Below are 22,816 nucleotides of genomic sequence, written 5' to 3' on the forward strand. Positions count from 1 at the left end.
GAATGACTATGAGAAACCTTGGAGAGGACCGCATATGTGGGTAACCCCAACTTGAGCACAATAGCTAATAACTATAGCAACAGCCTTTAAGCATAAGAGTAGTGTGATAACTTACACATAATTATTCTAACAGTATTAAGGTATAGAAAAATTGTCACATGCTCGCTGTTGGCGTGACCCTAGGATGCAGAGACGGCAGGTGACGTGCAAGTAACAAGTCCTAATAAAGCGGTTTGGTAACTCGGAGCTAACCACTGGAAAGATGGAGGTGAGTCATTCAGACATGCCCGTGTTTCTCTTTCTTCTACATGTACAGACGCTTGTGGAAATCACACATGAATCCCTTAAGAGAAAGCCATTGCAGCTATTTGGGATACAACACTTCTCAGACGACAAGAGAACTTTCCAATGTCCAGTCAGCTGTGATTCTACTTACTGGAAACTTTGTCCATTCGTCGAAGGAGAGACAACGAGAATGCGGGCTCCCGGGGATGTGATAAAAAAGGTAGCGTGTGCTTTGTATTACCTGGTGGTCGAGGGAAGACTACGGAAAATGGCGAATGCATTTGGACTGGCAAAGCAGACTGTATCAGTTATTGTCCGCCATGTATGTCACAGACTCAACGTCTAGGTTCAGAGTATATAAAGTCACCAAAAAGGAATGGACAATGAAGGTGAAGGCAAAAGAGTGAGGAATGTCCTGAGCAGATATCTACATCCCGAGATTAATTGTTGTAAAATGTTCTTAATCACATTGTGTACTTTTTACGTGTCTAATAAAGATGTGATTAATTTATGATGTCTAAGGTGTGATTCACTACAATAGGGCCCCACAGCACACTGGATTCCAGTTCATTTAAATGCCACAACACTGGATATTGTTCAGATAAGTTACATTTAAGAACTTGCACACAAAGCAACACTGGAGGTGACTATGACGTGCGCATTTTCCACTCATGCGTCCTAGGTCGCGTTGCGCCGGCGGATGGAGGGTGGGAGGGGGTCTTAAACGACCATTGTGTGTGTGTGGACAAGGATAAGGTTAGGTGGGATTTACCCTGGGTAACCTTAGCCGGTTTAGTTTAGAAGGGGCCTGAGCATGCGCGTTTTTTTCTTGGTGGTGAGAAATAATTTGCCATCAATCCCACGTGGATGCTCGGCATTGTCCACGGGATCGGCTGGCCATGAGTACCCGCAAACCGAGAGGAAGATTCAGGTGGCGGAGGGCAAGTGGAGCGCCGCTGCAGCAGGCGAAGACGAAACGAACCAGCGCAGGTTGGGTCAGCAACAGCGAAGGACTACGCCCAGGTAGGACGGCGTGGACTGGACTGATATTGAAGCCAGATTGTGACTGCAAAAACGCACTCATCCAATTCAACTTTCAGAAGCGCACTGCCAAAAATGCTAATGACAGACTTTGGACTACATATCTGAGATATGGGGTGTCATTATGGGGGCTCATCCTATAATCCTGCATGCGTGTTACTCAGCAAAGAGTTCAGTAATAGGAGGAGGAAGAGGGCGGGTGGGAAGCCACTGAGTGGTTTTTGTGGCTTCAGAGCGCCTCCCCTCTCCATTCCGCAAAGAGCTTCCACTCTCTCTCCCTCTCCGGAGCTCATTCATGCCAAAGCCTGCAGCTGTCTCTTTCTGTTGCTCATGTGCTGGCAACTGGCCGCCTTCCACTTCCACGCAACAATCACACAGAGCTGACTTCCACTCGCAGCCTCGCTGGCGTCAGCGCAAGGTCGAAAGTGCGCAACTTTTAGAAGGTAGACACCTGACTCGGCCTGGTCTGCTTTTTTTTTTTTTTTTTTTTTTTTTTTTTTTTAATCTCCCAAGGGGGGAATAGGAATGTGGGCTACAAGTGGATCTAAGCGGTGAGTACTTGAGTGTGTTTACGCAATATGGAAGTCTATGTATGTCACACCAATGTCCTCATATTCAAAAAGGGCAAAGCATGCATAAACATGTACTGTTTGAGGATTACGGTGCCGTAAAGACAAATGTAAGAATGCAACCTGTATATGCGAAAAAGTCAGGCTGCCCTTGAGCAAGTAACCATACCACCTTACCACCCCCTAACCCTTCCTCCCAGGTGCTAGAAAAACCACTAACTGCTCCACTGCACCACTAATGGTATGTGTGATGTGATGGAATAATTAAATGCAGAGGTCAAATGCAATTAAATGTGAATTAAATACCTACAATGTGTGTGGAGAGCCACAGAGTGGATTTTCCAATCTCAGTTTCTTCAATATATAATTGATGTATTGTAGGTTAAATTGATATTCTTAATTGCTTGTAAGTGTGGATTGTTGTCCGTCTCTGCATCACTCCTGTGATTGACAGGTGATGGTACAATGCCCCTTTTCCACAGCCTGGTACCTATACTGACTAGACAAGACCTGGGCCAATTAAGGCTTTTTAATCTGGCACACCGGACATTCCCAAATAATTTATTTAGATGTTTAAGATGGAAAGTGTAGCTGCCATTATGATGTGCAGTGATGTTTTCTAATGACCGTAAGTCTTCAACTATACTAAGTCTTTCAATGCTTGCAATCTGCATGATTTACTAGTTTCTATGGTCATCTAATTAGTTAATATGGTCATCTAGTTAGTTACTATGGTCATCTAATTAGTTACTATGGTCATCTAATTAGTTACTATGGTAATGTAAGTCACAGCAGCTCAGACGAGGCACCAAGCAGTGTGGGTGGGGAGCGTTTCCACAGAGTGCTTCAGAGTGTGAAATGTGGGTGTCAGGGACAGACGTGGAAGGAGATTTTTACAACAAAGTTCTAAAGTTTAGTGATACATCACATATATCAGATTGTAGCTGGGTTTTTTTGCACTTCGCGTTCATATTTCACTTTGTTTGTTGCATTTTTGTTGCATTTCGCTTGATTGTAAAATATGTGGATGGAGAGGGTGTGTGACGTTCATATATTTTCAATATTCAGTGTTTTATCCATCATAGTTAATATTGTATCATTCTTTATTTTCATGTACATTCTGGGTGTCTCAGTCAGTAAAAAAATTCAAAATTTAATTCCGCTTTTAAGGTGGTCTGTCATAAGGTTTTTGCATTCAATCAGACATTATTGTGAGGTTTTGTATTAGTGTTCCTAAAAAATAGATATACGGGCCCTCAGACAGATTTTCTTTCTCTAAATTTGGCCCCCCGAGTGAAAATAATTGCCCAGGCCTAGACTAGACTCTGTTCCAGGGTTCTGAAAGATAAACCCATACGACTGAATATCCGGTGTATCAAGTGAGCCACTCAGCTGCGTCTGTAGAAGCCACCTCAATCGATAAGAATCAACTGTGTATCCTTAGACAAATCGAGAGAAGAAACAGACCTGGTATCGCGAAACTAGAAATCAGTTGAAAGAGTAACGCACTTGCTACGTTAGTTTATTTGACGAAAAACGCGAATGGATGTAAATACATGGCCCGGGTGTGGCGCGGTGCTCGCAATCAGTGGAGAGTTTATCTTTAAAACAACGCGAGATATGTAACGGTGTTTTGTGACTCTCGGAAAATACTTTATTGTTGTATTTGCAACAAGCAACAACACAACAATAACAACATCAATGGCACTTCTTGTTCAACTCCCGCTAATTAATGATGCTTGGATCGATACTGACATATCAATACTACTGATACCAGATCGTCATACGCCAATATTGATTCTCAAATCAAAATACCGATACTTTTGATACTTGGGTTATTTGAGATAATACACTATATTGCCAAAAGTATTTATCCACCCATCCAAATGATGAGAATCAGGTGTGCTAATCACTTGGCCTGGCCACAGGTGTATCAAATCAAGCACTTAGGCATGGAGACTGTTTCTACAAACATTTGTGAAAGAATGGGCCGCTCTCAGTGATTTCCAGCGTGGAAATTTGTTGCCAACTGTGCAACAAATCCAGTCATGAAATTTCCTCGCTCCCATACATTCCAAAGTCAACTGTCGGCTTTATTATAAGAAAATGGAAGAGTTTGGGAACAACAGCAACTCAGCCACCAAGTGGTAGGCCACGTAAACTGACAAGAGAGGGGTCAGTGGATGATGGAGCGCATAGTGCAAAGACTTTCTGCACAGTCAGTTGCTAGAGAGCTCCAAACTTCATGTGACCTTCCAATTAGCCCACGTACAGTACGCAGAGAGCTTCATGGAATGGGTTTCCATGGCCGAGCAGCTAAATCTAAGCCATACGTCACCAAGTCCAATGCAAAGCGCGGGATGCAGTGGTGCAAAGCATGTCACCACTGGACTCTAGAGCAGTGGAGACGCCTTTTCTGGAGCTTTTCCATCTGGCAATCTGATGGACCAGTCTGGATTTGGAGGTTGCCAAGAGAACGCTACATTTCGGACTGCATTGTGTCGAGTGTGAACTTTGGTAGAGAAGGAATTATGGTGTGGGGTTGTTTTTCAGGAGTTGTGCTTGGCCCCTTAGTTCCAGTGAAAGGAACTTTGAATGCTCCAGGATACCAAAACATTTTGGACAATTCCATGGGATGGCACTTCAAGTTCATATGTGAGTAAAGGCAGGTGGCCAAATACTTTTGTCAATATGGTGTATTTGATTAACAGGAACACAGTGTCAAGTGAGATCTTGTCTCAATGATTGACTAGCAGTCGGCAGTGTTTTAGCTACTTCTAAATCACTAATCCTTGTCTCCATGGCAACGAAACAAGTAAGTTTTTTACATGTAACATTATCACTGCAGGACGAGGAATAGCTAAACATGCTTCACTACACACTGTTAACAGCAAACTAACACCCTGAATGTAAACAAACGCCATTGGTGGATCTACACCTGACATCCACTGTAATGATGCCAAGTACGATAGCGTATCTAGTTGATACTACTATAATTACATCTCTATTATTTATCGTCACAAAATCTTTTTTCCTTTTTTTAAAATGTATACTATGTTTATAAACTCAGTAAATATGTCCCTGGACACATGAGGACTTTGAATATGATCAATGTATGATCCTGTAACTACTTGGTATCGGATCGATACCTACATTTGTGGTATCATCCAAAATTAATGTAAAGTATCAAAGAAGAGAAGAATAAGTGATTATTACATTTTAACAAAAGTGTAGATAGAACATGTTAAAAGAGAAAACAAGCAGATATTAACAGTAAATGAACAAGTGGATTAATAATCAATTTTTACAGCTTGTCCTTTTGACAAAATAGAATGATAAATGACACAATATGTCACTGCATACATCAGCAGACTAATTAGGAGTCTTTGTTTGCTTACTTACTACTAAAAGACAAGTTGTCTAGTATGTTCACTATGTTATTTAAGGACTAAATTGCAATAATGAACATGTTTCATGTACCCTAAGATTGTTTTGTGAAATGAAAGCCCATAATGCCATTTTATGTGGTCCATCTTATTTAGTAAAGTACCAAAACGTTTCAAAATACATTTTGGTACCAGTACTAAAATATTGGTATCTGGACAACCCTAGTCTTGAGCATTTTATATTACAAAGTAAAATAATAAAATAAGCCCTGCATGTTTGGACTTTTCAGTATGCAGCCAATGCTGGCATAAGTTAGGACACCTCTGGTCTCGATGCTGCACTCCATTTTTTGTTTTTCACATAAAACTGCTCTGTATAAATACATGAGATAATCCAGAGGTGTCGAACGTACGGCCCGAGGGCAGAATCAGGCCCGCGAACAGACTTTATCCAGCCCTCGGGATGAGTTTGCTAAATAAAAAAAATTACCCTGAAATTTTTAGATGAAAGAAACAGCTGTTCTAAATGTGTCCACTGGATGTCGCAATAGCAATTCTTTGTATCTTTGTAGATGATGCTACATACACTATATTGCCAAACGTATCTGGCCCCTGCCTTGACTCACATATGAAGTTGAAGTGCCATCCCATTCCTAACCCATAGGGTTCAATATGACCTTTTGCAGCTATTACAGCTTCAACTCTTCTGGGAAGGCTGTCCACAAGGTTGCGGAGTGTGTTTATAGGAATTTTCCACCATTCTTCCAAAAGCGCATTGGTGAGGTCACACACTGATGTTGGTGGAGAAGGCCTGGCTCTCAGTCTCCGTTCTAATTCACCCCAAATGTGTTCTATCGGGTTCAGGCCAGGACTCTGTGCAGACCAGTCAAGTTCATCCACACCAGACTCTGTCATCCATGTCTTTATGGACCTTGCTTTGTGCACTGGTGCACAGTCATGTTGGAAGAGGAAGGGGCCCGCTCCAAACTGTTCCCACAAGGTCGGGAGCATGGAACTGTCCAAAAGAGTCCAGTGGCGACGTGCTATACACCACTGCTTAGATACAGCTGCTCGGCCATGGAAATCCATTCCATGAAGCTCTATGCGTACTGTACGTGGGCTAATTGGAAGGTCACCTGTTGTGACCAAGTGATTAGGGCACCTGATTCTGATCATTTGGATGGGTGGCCAAATACTTTTGGCAATGTAGTGTATGTACAAAATAAACCACATGATGTTAGTACATCAGTCGAGGAAAATGATCAAACTACATAAATAACATCCTGTAATTTGATTTTGATACAATTGTTTTATCTTGATAGATTGAAAATGAACACCAATGAGTTGACTGATGAACATTATCACATAATTTATTCAGAAAACATTAATAGGGACAAATAAAGATAGAATACTATTAACCGCAACATGCACCTGGGGATAAGTTGATTGGCAACACTAAATTGGCCCTAGTGTGTGAATGTTGTCTGTCTATCTGTGTTGGCCCTGCGATGAGGTGGCGACTTGTCCAGGGTGTACCCCGCCTTCCGCCCGATTGTAGCTGAGATAGGCTCCAGCGCCCCCCGCGACCCCAAAGGGAATAAGCGGTAGAAAATGGATGGATGGATGTAAGTGTAAAAAACAAACAAACAACAACATTATGATTTGTACATTTTTAGAATGTGCTTGTTCTATTTTTAAACAAAGAAAACAATCTGAAGTTGTCTTTATTTTTAAGTTATCGTGCCGTGATTTTACCAGTACGGCCCACTTAAAAAGTCAAAGTTAAAGTAATTTTTTCTCCATGTGGCCCCCCACCTAAAATGAGTTTGACACCCCTGAGATAATCATTCTCCATTGTTTCTGCTGTTAGCGAGGAGAGTAGAACTATGCTTGGATAGACAAATGTGCCTTAATAGCCATACATACACTCATGCACTTAATCCCATTGCATCAAACATAAATTAACGTTGTTGCCCTAGGGTAAACTGGGTAACACATGGCACACCGACAAAGCTTAACCTAATGTTACTATGACAATCTACAAGGTTAATATAGCTGGCTTGTCTTTCTTCCCCTCCATTTTCTGCTTTCTTTTGTATCTCTAGTTATCATTACGTATATGTATTGTTGCATTTGATCAACTGTATTGTTGATAATAGAGGTAAATTATTGGTATTGTTCATTATCAATAGTACTATTTATATTGTTACTATAACAACCTACAAGGTTAATATAGCTGGCTTCTCTTTCTTCCCCTCCATTTTTCTGCTTTCTTTTGTATTTCAAGTTATCATTACATACATGTATTGTTGCATTTGAACAACTGTATTGTTGATAATAGAGGTAAATTATTGTTATTATTCATTATCAATAGTGATATTTCTATTGGTATTTGTATTGCTCCATTTGTAGTGTAAAAATGTTCATTGTCATTTCTGTATTATTATTTATTTCACTAACTGCTTCTTTGCTATCACTTTTACCACCATATTTGTACATATCCTATTTGCTGATGTTGCTCTATTGTTGTTGTTGTTGTTGTGTTTGCTGTTGTTGTTGTTGTCTCTCTGTCTTATCTCCCTCTTGTCCCCACAATTTCCCCCTCTGTCTTCCTTTTTTTTTCTCTTTCTATCCCCTCCTGCTCCGGCCCGGCTGCACCAAATGATAATATAAATACATTTAATAAAGTCAAATACAAATAAGCCAACAAGAAAAATAAAATAAAATGGCTTTCACTAGGGGTGTGGGAAAAAATTGATTCGAATTCGAATCGCGATTTTCACGTTGTGCGATTCAGAATCGATTCTCCTTTCTAAAAAATTGATTTTATTTTTTGTTATTTATTTCTTTAAAATGTTTTTTTTTTTTTTTTTTTTTAAATTAATCAACCCAAAAAAACAATACACAGCAATACCATAACAATCCAATCCAATTCCAAAACCAAACCCGACCCAGCAACACTCAGAACTGCAATAAACAGCAATTGAGAGGAGACACAAACACGACACAGAAAAAAACAAAGGTAGTGAAACAAAAATGAATATTATCAACAACAGTATCAATATTAGTTACAATTTCAACATAGCAGTGATTACAAATCCCTCATTGACTTTATCATTAGACATTTATAAAAAATTAAAAAAAGAACAATAGTGTCACATTGGCTTACACATCTCATAAGCTTGACAACACACTGTGTCCAATATTTTCACAAAGATAAAATAAGTCATATTTTTGGTTCATTTAATAGTTAAAACAAATTTACATTATTGCAATCAGTTGATAAAACTGTAAAATTGTCCTTTACAATTATAAAAGCTTTTTACAAAAATCTACTACTCTGCTTGCATGTCAGCAGACTGGGGTAGATCCTGCTGAAATCCTATGTATTGAATGAATAGAGAATCGTTTTGAATCGGGAAAAAAAATCGTTTTTGAATCGAGAATCGTGTTGAATTGAAAAAAAAAAATCGATTTTGAATCGAATTGTGACCCCAAGAATCGATACTGAATCGAATCGTGGGACACCCAAAGATTCACAGCCCTCGCTTTCACATTCTTACACTTTTGGGATGTGGCCCTCACTGGAAAAAGTTTGGACACCCCTGGTTTAAAGGGTTCTTAAAACCAGGTCCAGTCCAGATCATGTATGGGGCTCAGCAACACACACCAATTAGGGAACACAACAACAGATTGCATATCATCTATAAACAAAATATCCACTTTGCCTTCCCTCTCCTGCAGTAAAAGGTCGAGCCTCTGCCCGTGACGGACACCATGACCTCCGACCTCAACCTGACCTCCCTGCTGAACGTGAGCGAGCTGCACAACCACTCCCGGGGATGCTCCCTCACCAAGACGGGCTTCCAGTTCTACTACCTGCCCACCGTCTACATCATGGTCTTCATCACGGGCCTGGTGGGCAACAGCCTGGCCATCTGGATGTTCCTGTGCCACATGCGGCCGTGGAGCGGCATCTCCGTCTACATGTTCAACCTGGCGCTGGCCGACTTCTGCTACGTGCTCTCCCTGCCCTTCCTCATCTTCTACTACTTCAACAAGACCGACTGGGTGTTCGGCGACGTGCCGTGCCGGCTGCAGCGCTTCATCTTCCACGTCAACCTCTACGGGAGCATCCTGTTCCTCACCTGCATCAGCGTGCACCGCTACAGCGGGGTGGTGCACCCGCTCAAGTCCCTGGGCCGGCTCAAGAAGAAGAACGCGGTGGTCACCAGCGCGCTGGTGTGGGTGGTGGTGGTCCTGGCCATCTCGCCCATACTCTATTACTCGCGGACCGGCTTGAAGCGTAACGCCACCATTTGCTACGACACCACCACGGAGGACGAGCTGCCCGGGTATTTCATCTACAGCATGACGCTGACCGTCTTCGGCTTCTGCGTCCCGTTCATCATCATCTTCTGCTGCTACGGCATGATCGTCAAGGCCTTGATCTGCAACGACATGAACAATGCGCCCCTGCGGCAGAAGTCCATCCACCTGGTCATCATCGTCCTGGCGGTCTTCGCCGTCTCCTACTTGCCCTTCCACGTCATGAAGAACCTCAACATGCGGGCCAGACTGTACTTCCAGAGCCCGGCCATGTGCGACTTCAACAACCGGGTGTACGCCACCTACCAGGTTACCCGGGGATTGGCCAGCCTGAACAGCTGCGTGGACCCCGTCCTCTACTTCCTGGCCGGCGACACCTTCAGGAGGAAGTTGTCGCGGGCCACCAAGAAGCCCTCCCGGAAAGGGGATCAGGCGCTGCAGTCGAAAAGCGAGGAGACGGCGCTGAACAGCCTGGCGGAGCACGTGGAGAATGGCGACCGGCGGATGTGAGACTGCGCGGAAGTGAGCTTTTTATGATCCGGATCAGGGGTGTCAAACGTGGATCAGGTTTTACCCGGCCCGTAGGAGGAGTCTGCTAACTTTAGAGTGTCCGCCCTGAGATGGGTGGGTCGTGAGTTCAAACCCCGGCCGAGTCATACCAAAGACTATAAAAATGGGACCCATTACCTCCCTGCAAGGGTTGGAATTGGGGGTTAAATCACCAAAAATGATTCCCGGGCGCAGCCACCACTGCTGCTCACTGTTCCCCTCACCTCCCAGGGGGTGGTCAAGGGTGATGGGTCAAATGCAGAGAATAATTTTTCCACACCTAGTGTGTGTGTTTTAACTTTAACTTTTTAAAATGAGAGCCATTACCTCCCCTGCACTCAGCATGAAGGGTTGGAATTGGGGGTTAAATCTCCAAAAATGATTCCCGGGCGCGGCCACCACTGTTGCTTACTGCTCTCTTCACCTCCCAGTGGGTGGAACAAGGGGATGGGTCAAATTGCAGAGGGCAATCTCACCACACCTAGTGTGTGTGTGTGACTATCAGTTGTACTTTAACTTTAACCTTATAAAAATGAGCCGACATTTTGGAAGGAAAGGAACTGTTGTTCTAAATATGTCCACTAGATGTCACAATAGCAATTCTTTGTAGATTAAAGTTCAGGTTAAAGTTCCAATGATTGTCACACACGCACTAGGTGTGGTGAAAATTGTCCTCTGCATTTGTCTCGTCCCCAAGTTCACCCCCCCTGGGAGGTGAGGGGAGCAGTGAGCAGCAGAGGTGGCCGCGCTCGAGAAATAATTTTGGTGATTTAACCCCCAATTCCAACCGTGGATGCTGAAGTTGCATTATCTTGTTGTAGTGCAGGATAAAAGAGCAATAAGGTGCAGATATAAATAAATAGATTATTGTAAAGATAAATATATTGCACTTTTGCATATGCATCCACGTTTATGGATGTATGTTGTATTGTCTTTGTATTCCAGCCACTTAATCCATTTTTGGGGGGAATTGAGGGGATTATTATGATGCGTTCAAGAGTCTTATGGCCTGAGGGAAGAAATAATGACAAATAAAGATAAAATACTATTAACCACAACATGTAAGTGTTAAAAAACCCCAACAACATTAAAAGTTAAAGTTAAATATTATGATTTGTACATTTTCATAATGTGCTTGTTCTATTTTTAAACAAAGAAAACAATCTGAAGTTGTCTTTATTTTTAGGTTATCGTGCCGTGATTTTACCAGTCCGGCCCACTTGGGAGTAGATTTTTTTTCCATTTGGCCCCCCTATCTAAAATGAGTTTGACACCCCTGACCTAGAAGCAACAGTGTTGGATAATGGAAGCATTTGTGTGGACCTGAAGACCTTGGACCGTAAGATGAATGCTTCATTGTAAGCCCCTGATGGACGTCCATACAGATAAGCTCTTGTGCCGTGTTGCTGTGGACACAAGTTGGCCACTTTAGGTACGCCTGCAAGTTTAAAAAAAAAAAAAAAAGGCTTTTATAAAGTCAATAATACTCAGTTTTAATAGTAGGTCCCATATTTCACTCAAGTCAGAGGTGTCACGATAGCCATTTCAAAAGTGTGTTGTCCGAAACCTCGTCTTGATGCTGGAATGTAAAGGGTTTGAAAGTATTTACTAAGCACTGTGTTGTGGATCCCTTTTTTAATAAGCTGTTTTTGCAGTTGGACTCCAAGGAACCAATGTTGTACGTATAGTAGTACCTCAACTTAGCATGAGTTGTTAAGTGAATTACATTGCTTTGTTCTAGAGCAGGGGTGTCAAAGTCAAGGCCCACAGGAATTAATTGTCTATGTCATATAGCACGGTGAAAGAGGGGTTTGTGCGTCTGCCTCACAACACAAAGGTCCTGGGTTCGATCCTGTGCTCGGGATCTTTCTGTGTGGAGTTTGCATGTTCACCTTGACTACGGCTTCCTCCAAAGATATGCACCTGGGGATAAGCCCCTCCCACCTCCAAAGACATGCACCTGGGAATAGGTTGATTGGCAACACTAAATTGGCCCTAGTGTGTTAATGTTGTCTATCTGTGATGAGGTGGCGACTTGTCCAGGGTGTACCCCTCCTTCCTTGTCCAGGGTGTACCCCGCCTACCACCCGGGTGGCTCCAGCGACCCCAAATGGAATAAGCGCTAGAAAATGGATGAAGGGATATTTGATTATATAAACTATCCATCCATCCATCCATCCATCTTCTTCCGCTTATCCGAGGTCGGGTCGCGGGCGCAGCAGCCTAAGCAGGGAAGCCCAGACTTCCCTCTCCCCAGCCACTTCTTCCAGCTACTCCCGGGGGATCCCGATGCGTTACCAGGCCAGCCGGGAGACATAGTCTTCTCAACGTGTCCTGGGTCTTCTCCGTGGCCTCCCACCGGTCGGACGTGCCCTAAACACCTCCCTAGGGAGGCGTTCGGGTGGCATCCTGACCAGATGCCCGAACCACCTCATCTGGCTCCTCTCGATGTGGAAGAGCAGCGGCTTTACTTTGAGTTCCTCCCGGATGACAGAGCTTCTCACCCTATCTCTAAGGGAGAGCCCCGCCACCCGGCGGAGGAAACTCATTTCGGCCGCTTGTACCCGTGATCTTGTCCTTTCGGTCATAACCCAAAGCTCATGACCATAGGTGAGGATGGGAACGTAGATCGACCGGTAAATTGAGAGCTTTGCCTTCCGGCTCAGCTCCTTCTTCACCACAACGGATCGATACAGCGTCCGCATTACTGAAGACGCCGCACCGATCCGCCTGTCGATCTCACGATCCACTCTTCCCTCACTCGTGAACAAGACTCCGAGGTACTTGAACTCCTCCACTTGGGGCAAGATCTCCTCCCCAACCCGGAGATGGCACTCCACCCTTTTCCGGGCGAGAACCGTGGACTCGGACTTATATAAACTATATAAATCTAATCCACTATATTTATTATTATTATTAATACTCCATCAGTGTTGGCGCGAGGATTTTTTAAAATGGGGTCCCACAGTACATTTTTGGGGTCCCACTTTTTTGTAACCGTTGTTTATTGTTTATTGAGGATCCCCATTAGTCTTCCTGGGGCCTTTTTCAAAACGTCAAAGTAAAATAATACACAGATCCGGTTACAAAACATCCACAAATTCAATTACAAATAAAAGAAAGAAAAAAGGAAAAGAAAAAGAAAAATTCTCAAAAATAATACAATAAAATGACAGTACGCAGATTCAGTTACAATAAAAGAAAGGAAAAAGAGAAAGAGAAAAAAAACAAGTTTTCAAACTGATAACATGAAAGATTGTTTTTGAAGACTTTTTTTTACTGGGAATAGTCCTAATATTTAAATGAAGTGTATTCCACAATGAAATGCCTCTGTGTACAACATTGAATGAGTGCTTGGTGGTGGTAATGCCAGTAGACCTTTAGTTGAACATCAGCATTAGAACCAAGCTGCTTCAAAAGAGCTGTGGGGTACTTGTTATGAATAATGTTTCTAATTAATAACAATAACCTGCTGGATAATCTATGATTAACCTTCAGGTTTGAAAACAGATGACAAATGTATGCATTATCCTGTTATATCTCACATTCTATATTGTGTTTTGGAAAAAAAGGTTGTCATAAACATTACTTAATTCATAAAAAAAAAAATAATACAACATTTTTATGCATATGTAAATGTATTCAGATATAAACATTCATTCACTTTCTTCTTTCCTTCATGGATCTAAACTTTACCGCTGCCGGTATTGTTTTCTATATTTTCACTGTGATATTTTCAAGATGTGTTTGTTCTATTTTCGGCCAAAGTAAGACAAAGAAAACAATCTGAAGTTGTCTTTATTTTTGTTGTTTTAATGCCATGATTGTAATGAGCTAAAATGAGTTTGACACCCCTGTTCTAGAGACTCAAAGCGCTTTACATAGTGAAACTTATCATCTACATCTTTAAGGCACATTTAAAGCATTGTGGGTGGCACTGGGAGCAGGTGGGTAAAGTGTCTTGCTCAAGGGCACAACGACAGTGACTAGATGGCAGAAGTTCAATTGGTTCTGTAAAAGAGCTCTTAGCTCAAAACACTTGTGTCTGAAATCCATTTAATGGGCGCTTACCCTGCACCCCAACTTCAGCATTTTAACGTGTGACATGCCTTTTAAAAAGAAAAAACACATTGTAGATAAAAATGTTACAATACAATACAACCAAATGTACTACTGACAAGTCAAGTGATAATAATGTACTGCATCTACTGTATCCCCTTCCAGCTGGTCAGCAGCTTTTTCTTACTTTCAGGGATGAATGTCCGCCGTTAAGATATCATTTTTTTGTTTTTTGGCTGGCGTTAGACTCATTCTGCTTCATTTTGGTGCAGGCTAGCAATGAGACGCTCAAATTGCTTTGCTAAGTTGGCGAAACATTTAAAAAAAAAAAAAATTCTTTAATTCGGTGACTATTATCCACTTCCTTCCCGTGGTTGGAAAACAAAGTGATGTCTATCGCAAGCTATAAACTAACGCTTACGAGTAAGACCAGATGATTTGGGCAAATCTTAAGGGATTCACGGCAGCGTTTTCGGCACCATCTAATGGTGAGGATGCTTGGAATTCAAAATGTTCGCTTGCAACTTAAAGCATATCAAACACTCTTGAAGTTGAGGTACCACTGTACTCTGGAAGTTTGCACAACATAATACAAAAGCCAAAAGCAGTGAAGTTGTGACGTTGTGTAAATGGTAAACAAAAAGAGAATACAACTTCAACTTATATTCAATTGAACAGACTGCAACACATTGCAAAAAAGTTGTCACAGGGGCATTTTTACCAGTGTGTTACATGGCCTTTCCTTTTAACAACACTCAGTAAAGGTTTGGGAACTGTGGAGACACATTTTTGAAGTGTAATTCTTTCCCATTCTTGCTTGATGTAGAGCTTAAGTTGTTCAACAGTCTCCCTTCTGACATTTTAGCCTTCATATTGCACCAAACATTTTCAATGTCTGGACTACAGGCAGGCCAGTCTAATACCCACATTCTTTTACTATGAAGTCACACTGTTGTAACACGTGGCTTGGCATTGTCTTGCTGAAATAAGCAGGGGCATCCATGAAAAAGATGTTGCTTGGATGGCAACATATGTTGCTCCAAAAGCTGCATGTACCTTTCAGCATTAATGGTGCCTTCACAGATGTGTAAGTTACCCATGCCTTGGGCACTAATTCACCCCCATACCATCACAGATGCTGGCTTTTCAACTTTGCGCCTATACCAATCCGGATGGTTATTTTCCTCTTTGGTCCGGAGGACACTACATCCACAGTTTCCAAAAACAATTTGAAATGTGGACTTGTCAGACCACAGAACACTCTTCCATTTTGCATCAGTCCATCTTAGATGAGGTCGGGCCCAGCGAAGCCAGCAGCGTTTCTGGGTGTTGTTGATGAATGTTTTTCGTTTTGCATTGTAGAGTTTTAACTTGTACTTACAGATGTAGCGATGAACTGTAGTTACTGACAGTGGTTTTCTGAAATGTCCCCGAGTCCATGTGGTGATATCCTTTACACACCGATGTCGCTTTTTGATGCCGTACCGCCTGGGGATCAAAGGTCACAGGCATTCAATGTTGGTTTTCAGCCTTGCTGCTTACGTGCAGTGATTTCTCCAGATTATCTGAACCTTTTGATGATATTACGGACCGTAGATGGTGAAATCCCTAAATTCCTTGCAATAGCTGCTTGAGAAATGTTGTTCTTAAACAATTTACTCAAGCATTTGTTGACAAAGTGGTGACCCTCGCCCCGTCCTTGTTTGTGAATGACTGAGCATTTCATGGAAGCTGCTTTTATACCCAATCATGGCACCCACCTGTTTCCAATTAGCCTGTTCACCTGTGGGATGTTCCAAATAAGTCTTTGATGAGCATTCCTCACCCTTCTCACCCTTTTTTGCCACTTGTGCCAGTTATTTGGAAACATTTTGCAGGCATCAAATTCCAAATGAGCTAATATTTGCAAAAAATAACAACGTTTCTCAGTGTGAACAGGAAATATCTTGTCTTTGCAGTCTAATCAATTGAATATAAGTTGAAAAGGATTTGCAAATCATTGTATTCTCTTTTTATTTACCATTTACACAACGTGACAACTTCACTGTTGATATTATTTGTAGATATTATCCATCACAAAGTAGTATGAAGGACACAGACATTCGTAACACTCGCATTAGAAACATTTTAACAGCACATTCATGCTGGGTTGGCATATTCAATAAGGACAAAGAGTGCCGCTCTTTTATTTAAGCGGTGTAGCGAAGCCTGCCCGAACGTTCAAATGTGACTATTTGAGTGGATAAAACGAGGGATGTTAGAGTTTTTCTCCCGTGCGGTGGTCTCAAACATATTTTTGGGGCACATATTGCGGTAATAGACAGTATTGTGGTCATGTAGAGCTACATTGTGACTAAACAAAATAATTACATCATATTACAGAACTGCAACCGCAATTATTCAAGACTGAGCAATACTACCTTTGTAACCGCATATTTTTAATGTACAACCGAAGCAGGTGTACCGAATATTGCGAGTGCTAGTGACTGTAAATGTAAACGAGCAACGGTGCAAAAAAAGCTTTTCAAGTTCCCATCAACGTGCGGGAGGATAAAAAAGAGATTAAAAAGATTGTAAAAGTGCCCTCTGGAAGCCAGGTAGCAGACGCCTCATTAATAGTTGTTTAGCAGCTGAGAGTGTTCCTGACTGGAATTACTTTATTCACTCACAGGTCACAACATTAAGTACACCTCATTAGGTTCAATACAAGAAGTACATGTGCATCATACTAAGAGGTGGGGTTTTTTTGTGCATATTTATGGTTGCCTGTAAAACCAAAATGTTAGAACAAGCTCCGAGTATGATGATTTTTAACAGTTAACGTATTGGATTAGTGTACCTCAAAAAAAAAAAAAAAAGGCCAGTGAGTGAAATGTGAATGCACTGACTTGGACTTGCTGCTGTTCTACTGCACTATACACACAGGGAGTCCCTTGTTTCCCTCCTCCTTCTGAGCTGGAGGTTTTACGACACAGTGATGTTCAAAACAAAAAGAAGAAGACATAATATTACCGACAGTATTCTGTGTATGATACCGTGAGGGATGCTCTTTTTTAATATACTGTAGATATTGTTAAGTATGAGATGTCTAGTATCAAATAATGTCTCTAAAAACTGGACTGTTTATTGCAACGTGGAGAATAAAAAGTGTTTTAAAGAGACATGCCTAGACTGTGTATGTGTCATTTTTTTTAAATTATTATTAAATCAACATAAAAACACAAGATACAATTAGTGCACCAACCCAAAACCCTCCCTCCCCCATTCACACTCATTCTCATTCATTCACACTCATTCTCACTCATTCACACAAAAGGGTTGTTTCCTTCTGTTATTAATATTCTGCTTCCTACAGTATATATCAATGCAGTCTGCAAGGGATACACTTATTAATATTAACAATATATAAGGGATACAGTTATTAATATTAACAATATAACAATATATAAGGGATACCGTTATTAATATTAACAATATAACAATATATAAGGGATACGGTTATTAATATAAACAATATAACAATATATAAGGGATACAGTCGGTGATTGTGTCCTGCTGGTCCACTAATAGTACCAACCTTTAACAGTTCATTTTACTCATTTCCATTAACTACTAGTTTATTTATAACTGTTTTTATTTTATTTTAATTTATTTTTTGTTCAAGAAAATGATTTTTTATTTATTTATTTTATTTTATTTTATTTTATTTTTTAAATAAAGGACTTTATCTTCACCATACCAGGTTGAGAATACAATTAGATTGTATAAAAGGTTCTTAAAACCAGGTCCAGTCCAGATTATGTCCAGGTCGGACTCAGCAACACACACCTTCATTTATGTACACACCAATTAGACTTGTTTACCACTCAGTGTTTACATACATCTTTGGAATAGATAATACACACACCTTCATTTATGTACACCCCAATTAGGGAACACAACAACAGATTGCATATCATCTATAAACAAAATTACATTTTCAAAATAAGCATTTGAGAACTTCCCATCTATTTTGATGTTTTTTGGCATCATTATTGGTTTCAACCATATAACTTTCTAAAGTTAAAAAATGCGGAATACATGTTTTAAAGAAAGTAATACTAAGGGAATATCTATTTTTGGCCTTAAAAATAAACCTTTTAGCGAATACTATGATTAAATGGACTAAATCATGACTGCCAAGGAACTCTCCTAAAATAACATAAACCACATCAAGCTTCATATGTACAGTATGTGTCTTAACAATGTTGCATGATGGTGAATAAAGTTGTTGTTTTTTACCTCTTTAAGTGACAAACACCACACAGGAAATCAATGAACAAAGGTTGGTTGTTGTTTGTTATTGTTGGTTCCGCAGATTCCTCACCATCAAAACATTTGGGGATGCAAGGAAATACATGATTTCCCCAGAAGGTTGCCTACAGCCACAGCTACTAACGGCATTTTTTTTAATGTTGTGCTAATTAGAGAACCCTTCGATCTTTTTAGACAACAGGAGGCTCTAGTTCATTTAACAAAGGCATTTATGTCATGAATCAGGGCCGCGTGTAACAGTTAATATATATGACTTCCCAAAGTCCTGACTTAAATGTGTGGACAATGCTGAAGAAACAAGTCCATGTCAGAAAACCAACACATTTAGCTGAATTTTGTGGTCAAAAATTCAAGCAGAAGCTTGTGGATGGCTACCAAACGCGCCTTATTGCAGTGAAACTTGCCAAGGGACATGTAAGCAAATATTAACATTGCTGCATGTATACTTTTGACCCAGCAGATTTGCTCACATTTTCAGTAGACCCATAATAAATTCATAAAAGAAGCAAACTTCATGAATGTTTTTTGTGACCAACAAGTATGTGCTCCAATCACTCTATCACAAAACATAAGAGTTGTAGAAATGATTGGAAACTCGAGACAGCCATGACATGATGTTCTTTACAAGTGTATGTACACTTTTGATCGTGACTGTATATACATAATATATATAAATAAGAAATTGAGTGTGTGAAACAATCCAAAATGTGTGTGGTGAACGACTATGTGTGGAGATTAACTGTAGTGTGTACAGGGGAGTGTTGAGTGAGGTGCACAAGTCCAAGGGGGCAAGAAAAGCTTGGAGGTCCGTGTCCAGGCGGGAGGTCGAGATCCAAGATGCAGCCAGGGAACCAGAGGAAATACAGGGCGACGAGACACACAGCTCGTAACACGGGAACGGAGGAAATGCTGCTGGAACGACTAGGGACAGGAGGCAAAATGAACACGGAGGGGGAGAAATCAGAGAGAGAGAGAGCAAAGAGCTTGATACGAGTTGGCTTACTGTACAAAACAGGAAACTACGTTCTGGCCTGGACTGCAGATTTGCACTGACTTAAGAAGCCCAGGAAGCTCATCAGTGACAGGTGTGCTGATTGCAGATGGCTTGCAGCTTGCAGCAAACTGGCGTTCCCAGTTTGCAAATGAAACCACGTCCCAACCTCTCCAAAAGTATCATAATTTGTCTCTTGAAAAATTACAGTTGGAATATATATCTTGAAGTCGTCACCCCCATTTTTTTTCCAGACACGGTTGAAAATAATCTTTGTAAACATTACATAGATTCACCCAGTCACCACATTGGGTACACCTGCACACTCTCTGATCAATTCAGAGTGCATAAAAAAGCAGTTTTTAGCAGCATTTATGTCACTGCATGTCGCACAACGGTGTTATCATGCACACGCCGAGAATAGATAAAAAGAATACTTCACACTATCTATTTCATGAGTTTCATCAAAGCTTGAAGCAGAGGGGCTTCTCCCCCTCTGGCTGAGAGCTTGACTTAATGTCCAAATAAGGACGTTCACCTCACTGTGACGTCAAAATGTAGCCAGACTGCAAAAACCCCACCAACAGAGGCATCCAAAACTGTGTGCAAGCTCAGGCCTAAATGCCCAAATCTCATGATTTGGCAACATTTTTAAGTCAGAAAAGACCAAATTCATTATAGGACCCATTTGATGTTTAAAAGATAAGGAAATTGCATGCAGTACACTTTTCTCCATCAACATTGAAAGATCAAATACATTAATCAATTAAAGAGGCCTTATTATACAATTAAAACCAACTTTTCTTACTTTTTGGTGTCAAAGGATTTGAATATGTTTAATGCTAACTACACATTTTGCTAGCATACACATACACCTAATAAAGTAAGTAAGTTGAGCTTCCCAACATATTTCTGCACGATAATGATTAATTTATACTGTATTTTTCGGACTATAAGGCGCTCTCAAAATCCTTTCATTTTCTCAAAAATCGACAGTGCGCCTTATAACTCGGTGCGCCTATTGTATGGAATAAATGATAAATGGGTTGTACTTGTATAGCGCTTTTCTACCTTCAAGGTACTCAAAGCGCTTTGACACTACTTCCACATTTACCCATTCACACACACATTCACACACTGATGGAGGGAGCTGCCATGCAAGGCGCTAACCAGCACCCATCAGGAGCAAGGGTGAAGTGTCTTGCTCAGGACACAACGGACATGACGAGGTTGGTACTAGGTGGGGATTGAACCAGGGACCCTCGGGTTGCGCACGGCCCCTCTTCCACTGCGCCACGCCGTCCCTATAATAATGCTGGTTGTGCTTACCGACCTCGAAGCAATTTTATTTGGTACATGGTGTAATGATAAGTGTGACCAGTAGATGGCAGTCACACATAAGAGATGCGTGTAAACTGCAATATGACGGCAGTAAACAACATCAAAACTTTAAATGTTCCATTGAGAATATGGAACATTACACACGGCGCTCAGAAATCTATCAAAATGTTTTTAGTACGACTTCTTTAAGCTATGAAGCTGCACCGTGGATTGTCGGTGAGTATTATTATGGTGTGTGTATAAGGACCGCAAAATGGCACCCATTAGCAAACATTATCTGCCGTTTTGTTTCACAGTATTATGCAAAACCAACTTTTCTTACCTTCTGGTACCTGCTGATGTGTATTTGGGATCTGCATAAGTCCTGAAAATGTGCGCGCGTCCGCCATTGTAGTCCGTGCCGACAGCAGTGCACCTTTTAATCAGGTGCACCCTAAAATATGGTCATTATTACAGTTTATCATTAGGTGTAAACTTTAAAGCACTACACATTTGAGGCGTCACAGAATAAAACCCTGAAAAGAGGGTGTGAGATATTTGCAAGCAGCAAAATTAATCAAGATAAGCCAATAGAGAAGCCGTTACCATGGAAACCGGAGTCAACCTGACTCCCCTTTGGAATATATTTTTTAGAGAAGGAGAAGACAGACATTTTTGAGCCAGAGGAAGCAGGATTTCTCTCGTTCTCTACTTGTGGCCATGAGGGAAATGTTTTTTTCTTTTTCTCAAACATTCACACTATATAAAAAATATACCATGGTGAATCAGCAAATTGATAAAGACTTGTTAGAGATTAAACAAATACGCTTAGGAGAAAAAACCCTCCTCCCTTCAGTACCTGCCTGTGTGTATTTGGGGTCTGCATAGGTCCAGAACATTTCAGATCAAATCGTGGTGGCATTGCAGAGATATTTATAAAATAATATTGCTTTTCTTCATACTTCTTCTGAACAAACAGTTTGGAATTTGCTCTGTCCTTTGAGGCTGTAAGACCTGTGATGTCAGCGGACCATCAAGTAAGTGTCAGGCTTGTCCCTGACAGTTTGACTGTGTTTTAGTTTTTTCTCTGAGTTTGTCTTAGTTTTCTGTCCAGCACTTTTATTTTGTCTTTATTTCCTACTTGTCTCCCTGAGTGCTGTGTCCCCTCAGCTGTGGCTGATTGGCACCTGGCCACACCTGGTGTCAATCAGCCAGCTGCTATTTATACCTGCCCTACCCTCCAGTCACTGCTGGATCATTGTCATCACTACCTGATTGTCATTGCCGATGTCATTGTAGTGTCTACCTGTCCTTGTCGCTGTCGTCATAGCGGTAAGCTGTTCCTTATAGCTATTTACGGTTGGTTTCTCCTAGCTTCTTGTTTTCCTGTTAGCCAGATCCTGTTAGCCGTTTGCTATTTCCAGTTTTTCTGTTTTCTGGTTCCTGTTTCCATTTTGCCTGTTCCTAGTTTGTGTGTTTACTTTATTTCGAACATTAAATCATGTTTTCCCGTATAACGCCTTCCGCCTTCTCTGCATCTTGGGGTTCGCGTCCTACAAACTCTGACAGTAAGAATGGGAAATAATTCCACTTCAAAAATGTGTCTCCTCAGTTCCCAAACCTTTACTGAGTGTTGTTAAAAGGAAAGGCCATGTAACACACTGGTAAAAATGCCTTTTTTGCAATGTGTTGCTGCCATTAAATTCTAAGTTCATGATTATTTGCAAAAAAAAAAAGAAGAGAAGTTTCTCAGTGTGAACATGAAATATCTTGTTTTTGCAGTCTATTCAATTGAATATAAGTTGAAAAGGATTTGCAAATCATTGTATTCTGTTTTATTTACCATTTACACAACGTGACAACTTCACTGCTTTTGGGTTTAGGATTACATATTATTTAGACCAGAGTTTTGCAACCTTTTTTGAGGCAAGGCACATTTTTTCATGAAAAAATCCGGAGACACACCACCAGCA

At 41.1% G+C, this 22,816-nt stretch overlaps 1 protein-coding gene across 2 annotated transcripts; it reads left to right on the forward strand.

Moving 5' to 3' along the window:
* Positions 1-1,652: 1,652 nt before the first annotated feature.
* Positions 1,653-17,377, forward strand: p2ry1 (purinergic receptor P2Y1). Of its 2 annotated transcripts, none has more exons than XM_061973092.1 (2): positions 1,653-1,769; positions 9,026-17,377. In XM_061973092.1, the coding sequence occupies exon 2, from the start codon at positions 9,059-9,061 to the stop codon at positions 10,118-10,120; it is 1,062 nt and encodes a 353-aa protein (XP_061829076.1). In that variant the 5' UTR covers positions 1,653-1,769; positions 9,026-9,058; the 3' UTR covers positions 10,121-17,377. The 2 variants fall into 2 exon arrangements, with proteins under 2 accessions (XP_061829076.1, XP_061829074.1); XM_061973090.1 differs by lacking the exon at positions 1,653-1,769 and adding an exon at positions 1,806-1,877.
* The last annotated feature ends 5,439 nt before the right edge of the window (positions 17,378-22,816 follow it).

The sequence above is a fragment of the Nerophis lumbriciformis genome, linkage group LG17 (assembly GCF_033978685.3).
Source record: "Nerophis lumbriciformis linkage group LG17, RoL_Nlum_v2.1, whole genome shotgun sequence".
Taxonomy (NCBI): domain Eukaryota; kingdom Metazoa; phylum Chordata; class Actinopteri; order Syngnathiformes; family Syngnathidae; genus Nerophis; species Nerophis lumbriciformis.